Source organism: Pleuronectes platessa, chromosome 16 (assembly GCF_947347685.1).
Source record: "Pleuronectes platessa chromosome 16, fPlePla1.1, whole genome shotgun sequence".
In the NCBI taxonomy this organism is placed as follows: domain Eukaryota; kingdom Metazoa; phylum Chordata; class Actinopteri; order Pleuronectiformes; family Pleuronectidae; genus Pleuronectes; species Pleuronectes platessa.
This window is the reverse complement of record NC_070641.1, coordinates 5,390,048-5,401,577: the sequence shown is the minus strand read 5'-3', so window position 1 is coordinate 5,401,577 and position 11,530 is coordinate 5,390,048. Positions and strand designations below refer to the sequence as shown.

At 40.9% G+C, this 11,530-nt stretch overlaps 1 protein-coding gene across 3 annotated transcripts; it reads left to right on the top strand.

Annotated features, from left to right (window-relative positions):
- Positions 1–1,001: 1,001 nt before the first annotated feature.
- Positions 1,002–10,655, top strand: LOC128457982 (NACHT, LRR and PYD domains-containing protein 12). Of its 3 annotated transcripts, none has more exons than XM_053442556.1 (10): positions 1,002–1,341; positions 2,816–3,101; positions 3,182–3,289; positions 4,378–6,247; positions 6,427–6,600; positions 7,430–7,603; positions 8,024–8,197; positions 9,026–9,199; positions 9,301–9,347; positions 9,679–10,655. In XM_053442556.1, exons 2-10 carry the CDS (start codon positions 2,822–2,824, stop codon positions 10,311–10,313), a joined length of 3,636 nt encoding a protein of 1,211 aa, XP_053298531.1. In that variant the 5' UTR covers positions 1,002–1,341; positions 2,816–2,821; the 3' UTR covers positions 10,314–10,655. The 3 variants fall into 3 exon arrangements, with proteins under 3 accessions (XP_053298531.1, XP_053298532.1, XP_053298529.1); XM_053442554.1 differs by having other exon boundaries at positions 1,149–1,341; positions 2,790–3,101; XM_053442557.1 differs by lacking the exon at positions 3,182–3,289 and having other exon boundaries at positions 1,003–1,341; positions 2,790–3,101.
- The last annotated feature ends 875 nt before the right edge of the window (positions 10,656–11,530 follow it).

The window sequence follows — 11,530 nt, the reverse complement described above, 5'->3', positions numbered from 1 at the left end:
AATCAAAAATGCTGTAAATAAAGACTGCGTGAAACACTGTCCTCTTTTATTTAAACATGAAAACCCCCACTTTGCTGAAATGTGTTCGTGGAACTAAAATGTAGTTTTACAATAATGTCAAAATGTCAATGTTTCATCTTCACTGTTATTGTGTAAAAACTCTTCAACAATATGCATCTGTAGCTGAACATACACAGTTCAACTTTCTCAACCAGTGGACATTAATGAGCAGAACCAAGTCAGCACTAAAAATGAAGACAAAGAGGTGCTGGTATCGAAGGTAAAGCCAAAGGTGAGTTCTTTGTGAGTTCATATTTCATAGCTTCTGCTGCTGACTTTAACTTAAGTGTTACAATCACCCCCTAGTGGCTGGCAGCAGTACAGGTCATTAACCATGTCCCCTTCAAGTTGGTGGAGGGGACATAGTACTCAGAAAATCAGAGTTCTCAATGATGGTTTCCGAGTTGATGGCATTCCAATTGCACAGGAAAATGTTTTACGTTAGCCAGCTAGCCATTATTAGCAAAGCCAGCTCATAATAATTCAATATGCGGCATTTGATGCCACTAACACCGTAGTAACACGTCCGCAGAGAGTTAATAAACAGTACTATCTGTGCAACTAATTTAATGACCGCTTTTCTTTTACTATGGGGGTCAATAATTCCGAGGTATAATGGAACGGGGCATCTGGTTGTTATTTACTTTCTTAAATGTCGTTAATGTATTTCCTTTGGGATCTGGAAATTATTGACGGCTGTCTCATGAAGTAGAAATTGAGTTGCAACAAAAAGGAAGTTCTGCCTGTGAGTCTATAGTCAGGGTTCTAAATTCCTGGAGCAGGAATCTAGGGAAGGGCAGGATGCTGCGTGTTATTCAAGCAGCTGTTTTTCAGTAGATGATAGTTCACCACCTGGTGGACAAAATGTAAAGCTACATCAGTCTTGTGACAGGCACTCCATTCCGTGTTCTGCAGTCAGCAAGATAGTGATTGAAAATATAAACACTTAATAATGACTCGATAAGATTGTTCGTTGCAAACTAAGGTTTGGATAACGACCGTGTTAGAATACTTGCCTTTCACACGGAACGTAGAGAGACCTGGATGTAAAGGCATTTTGCGTGGGAGACTGATTTCGGGGGGAAGTAAAACCTTTAAGACAATCCCTCCACCTCAGACTTGCGCAGCTCACACCAGTTGCTCCACACTGTCACGGGAGAGGCTTCTCAGATGGGAAAGCAAACATCAAGAGCAATGAGGCACAGAGGACTGAGGCACAAACGTCAAAACTTACTGTGTGCTTCTTACACAGAGGAACAATGACAATCTCTTCATTTGGATGTAAGTTATCGTTGTTTGACAAATATGTCATTGACCTTTATTCAACAGTTACGTAGAGGATGTGAGCCAGGGTAGCTTCTATCTGAGTGTCCACTTTAGGTAAATGCAGTGACTCTGGGACAAAAATGGAGCTTCTTTAGCAACATTTGACATGTCCTTTTTGTTACACTTAAGTTGTAACGTGTGGTATTTGACAAAATGGCAGAGCTAGTCTGCCAGGTCAGGTTCTTTTGACTGAAGGATATTTTGATATCATTACTGATATTTCATTCATGGTTCAGATCAGTTCTCCTATGCAAGGTTAAGAGTTAATCTAATTATGACAAACTTCCACAGCGACATAGCAGAAAAGTACATACAACAGCAAATGCTTAAGATCAGAGCTAACAGTCAAATATTTGAAAGACTATTTTATTTATCTCTTATCTATTCTCCTTATAGTTTAAGTGTTGCAGAAGAATATTTTATTAAATGATTGAAAACCTTGTCTAAGCTTGTGTTGCTTGTGAAATCTACTTGGAGTGACGCCAAAGGCTTTGGTTCCTGTTAATTTACTTCCCTTTTAAGTAACTTCTACTGACATATAGTAAAACTGGACTGTTACAAACAGGTTATGTAAAACACTTGCAAATCACTGTGTGAACTACTCTCCAAGACCTGACAGTTTTAGGGAACATAGTGCTGTCTGGATAATTATAAATAAACCAAGTCTGAAAACTAGTCTGAAAACTAAAGAGCATGAGCTTTTACAGTCAGTTATACTGTTATCAGGGAGGCTTTCCTGCTTGTACTGAACTCAGAGTTTGGAACAGGCTTTTTGCTTGGCCTGTGGTGAAGCTGGTTGCAGTTCTCTCTGAAACTGTTAAAAGTTAAGTAAAGCAGTCCCAGAAACCTTGCCACACCTTGTGCCCACCACTTTGAACTGGAGAATCCATTCTCATAGAGGACAAGGCCCTTGTCATGAAAGCACTGGTGTCATAGTCCACAATATCACTTAGGTTGATGAGTCCCAGCCATAATTAATACAGAGCACTTGTCGCCTCAAAGTTTATTATTATTGAACTTATCTTGAGGCCGAATCATACCAATTTCAACACTGCACTTCCACAGCACCATAACAATGCACATGCCAAGTGTGAAGCTGAAAAGATAAGGGGTTCTCAAGATATGGATCCACATATAGACTGAAATTTCTGGAATATAGATTACAATTTATACTTGTTCTCTACCATCTTCAAACTTTAACAACAATTATTCTTCAATACTGATTACTTTTTTTTCCTTGTCAATCACTTTGTAATCAGAGATTTGAAAAGCTCTCCCTCTCTCTCTGTCTCTTTCTCAAGGCTATTATTACCATGATTATTAGAAATGATCAAACAATAGACAGAGCCCACTGTACAGGGAACCATAATCATCTAATGATTTTTTCATCATGTCCTTTTTAGAGGTAAAACATCCTCTGATTTATTAGGAACCAATGATGGCGGCAGTTACAGAGCTGCTCCTAGAAACACTGGAGGATCTGACAGATGAAGAACTCAAAACCTTCAAATGGTTCCTGCAGCAGGCTGAAATCCTGGAAGGCTTCCCAGCCATTCCAAAGAGCCATTTAGAGAAGGCAGACAGGCTGGACACACTCGACCTCATAGTGCACACGTATCACGAGGACTCTATGGAGGTGACCATGAAAGTGTTGACAAAGATCAGCAGGAACGATCTTGTGCAGAGGTTGTCCTGCATCAGCTCAGGATCCAAATGTAAGTATAAAATATATCATGGGGATTTTTTTTATTTACATGAAGGTCTTAGGGCATTTATTTGTCTCTTTATCTCTCAGTACATGTGCATGATGTTGGAGAGATTTCAGAAAGCAGCAAAGTGTCTTCATTTGGAGCACAGGCTGCATGTCTTCCTCACCCTCCCACCAACAGCAGTCAGACTGGAGGTAAAGCTACTCTCTTCTTTAGCTCTTAAACATTTGAAAGAGGAACTAACAATGAAACATTGATAACATTCAAAAGGAATCAAGACATCCCACAGCCATTTGCAAATGTGAAATGGTCTGGAGATGCCAGGCTAAGCTGTGGTTCTTACAGAGAGGCAAACTTCTCTACTGAAAAGGGCAAAGGATTCAAACACCTTTATAGAAGGTTTACCAATCTTTAAAAAAACTTTAATAACATTTTCGTGTGAGGGGTATAATTGACACATGACTTCTTTGAAAAAAATCCATATACACATAAAAAGGTAGAGAAACTAGTTCAATGCGGTATCTCTTAAAGTGAACATCAGCCGGGCTCAGCAACTTCCAGGAGTCTGTCACAGTAAAGTTAAAGAGTCCAAATGTCCAGCAACACTCACATGTAAAGAAAAGCTTCATTGCGACACCAGCGTTTTACTATTTTTGGCCTGTACCCTGACAAAGGCCTTGTGAAAGCATGGGCAGCAACAAGAGATGGGACCCAAATATAGGTGCTGGGGCAGAGTTAATACAGTGGTGGTAAAGAAGAGATGTACCCTGAAAGCTAGGAAGTCATGGTTTTAAATAACAAACTTACTACAGATGGTACAGACAATTCGTAGGAAAAACACACAAAAACTGGAAGTAGAATAACAAACAAATTCAAATATTAAACAGGAAATAACAAAGTCATGTCAGAAAGTGGTGAAACCGGTATGGGGCATCCCACTTTGTTGCAAGAGATGCTACTCACAAGTACCAGGGTGTGCTAAATTGACTCTACTTACAACAATAAAGCAAGTTCTTGCTCAGGGATACATTAACAATTGGATAAGATTAAACACTGCAATTAATGGTCAACCCACTTTCCCTCCTAGACCATAGCTGCTACTCTAAAATTTGGTCTTGGATCTTTTTTGCTTCCAGTTTATATGCTAAATATATTTATAGTCATATTCGACCATATTCCATTATATACGGTATATATACCATATATAATGGAATATGATCTTTTTTTTATATACTAAGCTTGATATTTGTTTTGATATTTATTTTCTCTGTATGTGTAATAGATTTCCTGCAGCCACAACCTAAACCTCCACAACCCATGGCATCGCACCAGCACTCACTCCAATCACACCTCCAGAACAGATTTATGTGTGCACAAGAAGGATGGACTCAAAGAATGGATAAGAAACAGTTAGATGACATCTACATCGAGCTCTACATCACATATGGGAGGGTGGTGAACATCAACACGCAGCATGAAGTCAGGAAAATTGAGATGGCATTAAGAGAACCAGGGCAAATAGAGGAAGCGGTCAAACTCAACAATATCTTCAAACACCCCTCTGGAAAATCCACACCTGTAAGAACAGTGCTGACCAATGGGATTGCAGGAATTGGCAAAACATTCCTTGTACACAAGTTCATTCTAGACTGGGCGGAAAGAAGAGCAAATCAAGATGTGCACCTCATGTTCCCCCTCACATTCCGCCAGCTGAATTTGCTAAAGGGGAGGATCATTTCTTTTGCTGAGCTTATTCACAAGTGTATCAGGGAAACCAAAGATATGAAGAAGGAGGAGCTTAGTGAGATCTTCACAACCCTACAGGCCTCAGGAAACACCAACTACGACAAGAGTAACTTGAAACTTCTCTTTGTACTCGATGGTCTGGACGAAAGTCGACTTGAGCTCGACTTCACTGCTGACAAAACCCCCTGCATTGATGTGACACATTCAGTGGAAGTAGAAGTCCTGCTGACAAGCCTCATCAAGGGGGAACTGCTTCCTTCAGCTCGCCTTTGGATAACCACACGCCCAGCAGCAGCCAATCAGATCCCTCCGGACTTTGTGGACATCATGACAGAGGTGAGAGGATTCACGGACCCACAGAAAGAGGAGTACTTTAGGAAAAGGTTCAGGGACGAGGAGCTGTGTGGCAGAATCATCTCCCACGTCAAAGCATCCCGCAGCCTCCACATCATGTGTCACATTCCAGTCTTCTGCTGGATCACTGCTACAGTTCTGGAGGACTTGTTGAAAACCAGTGGGGGAGGAGAGCTGCCCAAGACCCTGACGGAGTTGTACACAGAGTTCTTGATGTTTCAGATCAGACAGACAAAGCAGAAGTATGGCACAGAGCAGAGCATTGCACACATACATTCACTGGCAAAACTAGCTTTTCACCAGCTGGAGAAGGGGAACCTCATCTTTTATGAAAAAGATCTTAAAGAGAGCGGAATCGATTTTGAAAAAGCATCAGTTTACTCTGGGGTGTTCACAGAGATCTTTAAAAAAGAGCGGCGGTGGAGGAGGGACAAGGATGGGGATAAGATGTTCAGCTTTGTGCATCTGAGTATTCAGGAGTTTTTGGCGGCAGTTTATGTCGTGCAGTCACTCATTAACAGGAAGAAAAATGTAATGGCGCCGCAACAGCTTAAGTTCCAAAACGTGCAGATGCTTTTTAGCAAACCGTCCATTGCCTCAATCCAAAAAATGGCAGTTGACAAAGCTTTAGAGAGCCCAGATGGACACCTGGACTTGTTCCTCCGCTTCCTTCTGGGTCTCTTCATGGAGGCCAATCAGAATAACCTACAAGAGCTGCTGAAACACTCAATAAGTACTTCAGAGGCCAATCAGGAAACAGTGCAGTACATTAAGCAAAAGATCGGAGAGAATCCATCTCCAGAGAGGTGCATCAACCTGTTCCACTGTCTGAATGAACTACATGACCGTTCTTTAGTGGAGGAGATCCAACAGTACCTGAGCTCGGGAAGGCTCTCCAGTAAAAATCTGTCTCCTGCTCAGTGGTCAGCTCTGGTCTTCATCCTTCAGTCCTCAGGAGAAGATAGAGATGAGTTTGACCTCAGGAAGTACTCTGCTTCAGAGGAAGGACTCCTGAGGCTGCTTCCAGTGGTCAAGACATCTGTTGTGTTCTTGTAGGTGTAACGATATTCATTTTAATTAAATCAATTTCTGATTATATATAGTGATTTAAAAAATAAATTGTATTTGTTTTTTTACCTGTAATTTCTATACACAATCATTCTTGGTCAATATTGGTCATCTTACTTCTATCAGTTGAGGTTATGTTATGTTTTCACAAACTATTCTTCAGGCTGAGTGGCTGTAACCTGTCAAAGAGTAGCTGTGCAGCTCTGTCCCTAGTCCTCAACTCCCACTCCTCCAGACTGAGAGAGCTGGACCTGAGTAACAACAACCTGCAGGATTCAGGAGTGAAGCTGCTCTCTGGTGGACTGAAGGGTCCACACTGTAGACTGGAAACTCTCAGGTCAGCTCACTTCAATTTAACAACAACTTGAATGTCACTTTTACATACTTTTACAACTTCAGTCTCTTTTGCAGCATTAGCTAAACAGTTAGTTACCCCATGCCAGCATAGGATAACTGTCTGTTTGTCTGTGTGTGTGTGTGTGTGTGTGTGTGTGTGTGTGTGTGTGTCTGAACAAAATAACTCAACAACAAATGGATGAATTTTCCCCACACGTGGTGGGACTGACTGTAGGTCCAGCTCCTAAAAATACGGTCTGAAAAAAACAGATTCTCCAAGACATTATTGCAAATAATAGCGAAACAATAGATTATAAAGATCAGAAAATGATTCATCGTCATATGGTGTCAAATAATAAGCAACATGAATAAGTCACCATAAAGACTGATAATTAAGATAATACAAAATTAGATATATTTTTCAAGGTAACTGTAAGTCTATAGAAAAAAACTAAAGCTTATATAGATCACAAAATGATTTATGATATTATAGGAAGGACATCATCATGATGTCAGCGTGAAATCAGAAAATTACATATAATATACATATAATTCAGTATTGCATTAACTTTTACAGCCAATAATTATATAGATTAACCAATAATTCATTATTATATGGTTTAAAGTAGCATTATTCCCAAAAAAAACATAGCCTTGTCTGTATTGTCTTTATTGGGGCCAATAAACAGTGTGCACACACAGAATTTGTCGCCCCTCTGATGCTTTTCATCTTAACATAGAAAATGATACACAAGGTGTGTTCTTTGTCAGCTCACAGGGATGTCAAGTTAAATGTTTGTGAGCTAATCTTGTTTGTGACTTGTCTGCAGGATGAGTGGCTGTGACCTGTCGGAGAGAAGCTGTGCAGCTCTGTCCTCGGTCCTCAGCTCCCACTCCTCCAGGCTGAGAGAGCTGGACCTGAGTAACAACAACCTGCAGGATTTTGGAGTGAAGCTGCTCTCTGGTGGACTGATAAGCTGCTGCTGTAAAATAGAAATGATCAGGTTGAGATTCTTGTAACAGCGAGTTAACATTTTCCATGTGGTCCAGCACAGAACATTATTCAAATTGACCAACAGCTTGACTAATTACATGTCCAATTAACCTAATGATCAGCACATTAACCTAAGTAATACAAATGTTGGATGACTCCAGTGAGCACATCCCTGCTCATTTGGCTGTCATGACAATCAGAGGCAGTGTGTGGTAAAATTATAGCATGACAACAAATCTGATTCTGGAAGGTGGCTTTGCTGAACCCGAACTACCAGAAGCAGACAGATTTGGATTAAGTGATGAATTTCATCAGGGAATACATAATATGAGTGACACTACATTTCATAACTTTATCTTTGTTTTACGTTAAACTGCCTTTCTGGATAAATATATAGCATTTACATTTTTTTTTATGATGAATGATTCAGGTTGGATGTATGTAACCTGTCAGAGAGAAGCTGTGCAGCTCTGTCCCCAGTCCTCGGCTCCCACTCCTCCAGTCTGAGAGAGCTGGACCTGAGTAACAATGACCTGCAGGATTCAGGAGTGAAGCTGCTCTCTGGTGGACTGGAGAGTCCTCACTGTAGACTGGAAACTCTCAGGTCAGGAATCCCATCTTTGACTTGTAAGGCTGTATAATGCTTTATTCCACATAAATTACGATTTTCCTCACAAATTTATCTCATCTAAATTGCATTTTACAATTTATAAATATTTGTGGGCCAAGGTTTGGACCATTGAGGTTGTTTGTGCCATTCTTAGCATGGCTGACTCAAGGCAAGGAGGTTCTGAGTTTGAATCTGCCAGTCGACCTGGGCAGGTTCGCATGTTCTCCTTATGTCTGTTTGGGCTCAGCTCCTTCCCACAGTCCAAAGACATGCTGCATAGATTAACTGGGGATTATTAGTCGCTGTATGTCAGCACCTTGATGGACTGGCGACCACACCTCTCTCACCCAGTGTAAACTGGGATTGGTTCCACCACACTGCGACCCTGAAGGGATAAATAAGATAAAATAGACTTAATTAATCCAATTATTAATCAAAAAGTGTATTCAGAGTAAATGCAGACACAGTTCCTGGTAGAAATAACAATAGAAAATAATTTACATGACATATTAAAACTAATACTAGGTGGCAGTCTTTATAACAATGATAAAAGGAATAAGTAAAATGGATGTAATATTGCACATAGTGTTGGAATAATTTTCTGTGTTCATTTATTAGTGGTCCTCCCTGACATATATCTGGTAAGACCATGACTCTCTTGTGTATGTGTGCATCTGTTGGAATTAATGTATGACATGAAGCTACAACAGATGGGATGATTGTTGAAGCCTCTTCATCCTGATCTTCACGTTTTCATTTATTTACATGCAAGTTCAATCTTTAGGTGCGATTTAATTCTAAGCACACAATGTTTGTGTGTAGGTTGTCGGGCTGCCTGGTCACACAGGAAGGTTGTGCTTCTCTGGCCTCTGCTCTGAGCTCGAACCCGTCTTATCTGAGAGAGCTGGACCTGAGATACAATCACCCTGGAGACTCAGGGCTGACGCAGCTCTTTGCTGGAGTGAAGGACCCACAGTGGAGACTGGACACTCTCAGGTTTGTGGAACTGAAGGCTGCACGAAGGCTGGAAGAAACTGATATTGCTTGTAAAAAGAAAATACGATAAGTCTGCTCATTGTGTTTGTTTGTTTACCTAGTGTGGATCATACTGGCGAGCACTGGTTGAAATTTGGACTAGAGAAGTGTAAGTGTGTATTTGACTCACGAATGTAAAGATATTTTTCGAATTAAGTCTATTCGATAATAATTCACTACATAAAATCTCTGGGAAAACAGAGCTCGAGTCTGTCACTTTGATCTCTAACAGGGTGGAGGAGCATCACTGTGTCATCTTATAGTTGTTATTGTAGTCATGTCTCCTGTTCTGCAGACAAAATATCAGAAACACCTACTGCACAGAGTTAAATTTCATCAGTTTGCAGGACAGGATGCAACGTGCTAAATACATGTGGGTTCTGATTTGTTCCTCCTGCCTCATTGCCTGCATCTGAACAGTGTCTCGCTTTTTCTCTCAGACACATGTGCAATCACCCTGGACCCTAACACGGCAAACGCATACCTCTCTCTGGCTGAGGACAACAGGACAGTGACACTGGTGAAGGAGAGGCAGCCGTATCCTGATCACCCAGAGAGATTCCTCCACTGGAAGCAGCTGCTGTGCACCAATGCTCTGACTGGCCGCTGTTACTGGGAGGTGGAGAGGAAAGGTTGGGTGTCCGTGGGAGTGACCTACAGAGGCATCAGACGAAAAGGAAAAGGTTCCGAATGCTGCCTCGGTCTCAATGACAAGTCGTGGAGCGTGTGCTGCTCTCGAGGCCGCTTCTCTGTCTTCACCAACAACAAAATCCACGCGAATATATGCATATGTGATCCTGGAACTGTTTCGGAGAAAGTGGCGGTGTACTTGGACTGGTCTGCTGGCTCTGTGTCCTTCTACAGAGTCTCCTCTGACAGACTGCTCCACCTCCACACCTTCTACTGCACATTCACTGAACCTCTCTACCCTGCGTTCGGGTTTGAGCATCTGATCAGGCTCGACTCCACAGTGTCTCTGTGTCAGGAGGGAGAGTCACCTCCTGCGGACAGACAAGATCCCATGGAAAGCAAATCCTTGACAAGAACAGGGAGTTTAAAATATGTTATTAAATAGAAGTCATGTTTCTCACTCAATTGTTTAAGATTCCTAGCGGTGACATTGTATCTTGCAACCAACCACCTCACCTAACCCAAGTACTGTATGTAGGGGAACCAAAACTTGTAACATGGCGGACTCCACTCCTGATGTAGATTAACATTTATTCTAATGCAACAAAAACACAACAATGTCAGGTAATTGTACACAAATGAAATCACCATTATAAAAATCCTGCTTCATTTCTGCCGATAAATCACTGGACCTTTAAAAGATAAGGCTGACATTGTTGACCTTATTTATCTGTTTGTGTAATGTTTTTTATCCTCTACAACTTAATAAAAAAAATATTTAACATTGCTTCCCGTTTCCCATGTGTCAATAACAATTTTTTTACACCTCATAAATACAGTAAAGCCGGTACTTTCATAACACTGGTCAATGTCCTTTTACCACTGGAAGAGGTTATGTGTTTGACTGTGTTGGTTTGTTTAGGATTATTCTAAACTAAACTACTGGACAGATAAGCACAGAATTTTGCAATTTGAAGCAGATCCAAATAAGACTTTGTTCGAGGTACATGCTCTCGGCCATTCTAGAAAACAACTGTGATCAACAACTGTGATCAACAACAACCTGGTCTGAAGTCAGCGGTCTGGTATTTTTTGGGAACATTATCAAGATAGTGACATGCACCTATATAAGGAAGTACACACCACATTGACACTTAGGCTTGCTACACAAATTATCTCCTTGTGCACAAAGGGAACTATTTCCTCTGCAGAGAATTGTTCCCTTTTACTACATGGCAAGTCCATCATTATTATAGCATTCTGCTTAAGTGCTAGCTCGCTTGAAGGGACAGCAGTCTAATTGATGCATGTCCACACAGCCAGGATTAATTAAGACAAAGAAGTATAAAACCTCTGACCCATGCACAGATGTATTTTAAAAGAAAAAATGTGATCGAATTTGGTTCCCAGGCCATTTCTGTGCCTGGGATTTCACTGGTTTAGTTTTCTTAGCAGTAGTGGATGGGTAGCTCTTTCCAGTGACAAAGCCCTGGTAGTGTTTGCTCCCCGCCTTGCAGTAAAGAAAGTTAGTAGCTAACTGTTGAATAAAGAGAGCTGAATGTTTTCTTAAGGAGTTGGTAGAGAACAAAAAATTGTTTTTTTTGTTAGCAGCTGCAGCTTCTATGATATTTGTATCTTGTTTATAGTTAGATACTGACTATC

Excerpts from the sequence above, each read along its gene's own strand:
- LOC128457982 (XM_053442556.1), top strand. The coding sequence starts at position 2,822 with ATGATGGCGGCAGTTACAGAGCTGCTCCTAGAAACACTGGAGGATCTG. Across the intron at positions 6,601-7,429 it reads TGTAGACTGGAAACTCTCAG|GATGAGTGGCTGTGACCTGT; the intron begins GTCAGCTCACTT and ends ACTTGTCTGCAG. Across the intron at positions 9,200-9,300 it reads TGGAGACTGGACACTCTCAG|TGTGGATCATACTGGCGAGC; the intron begins GTTTGTGGAACT and ends TTGTTTACCTAG.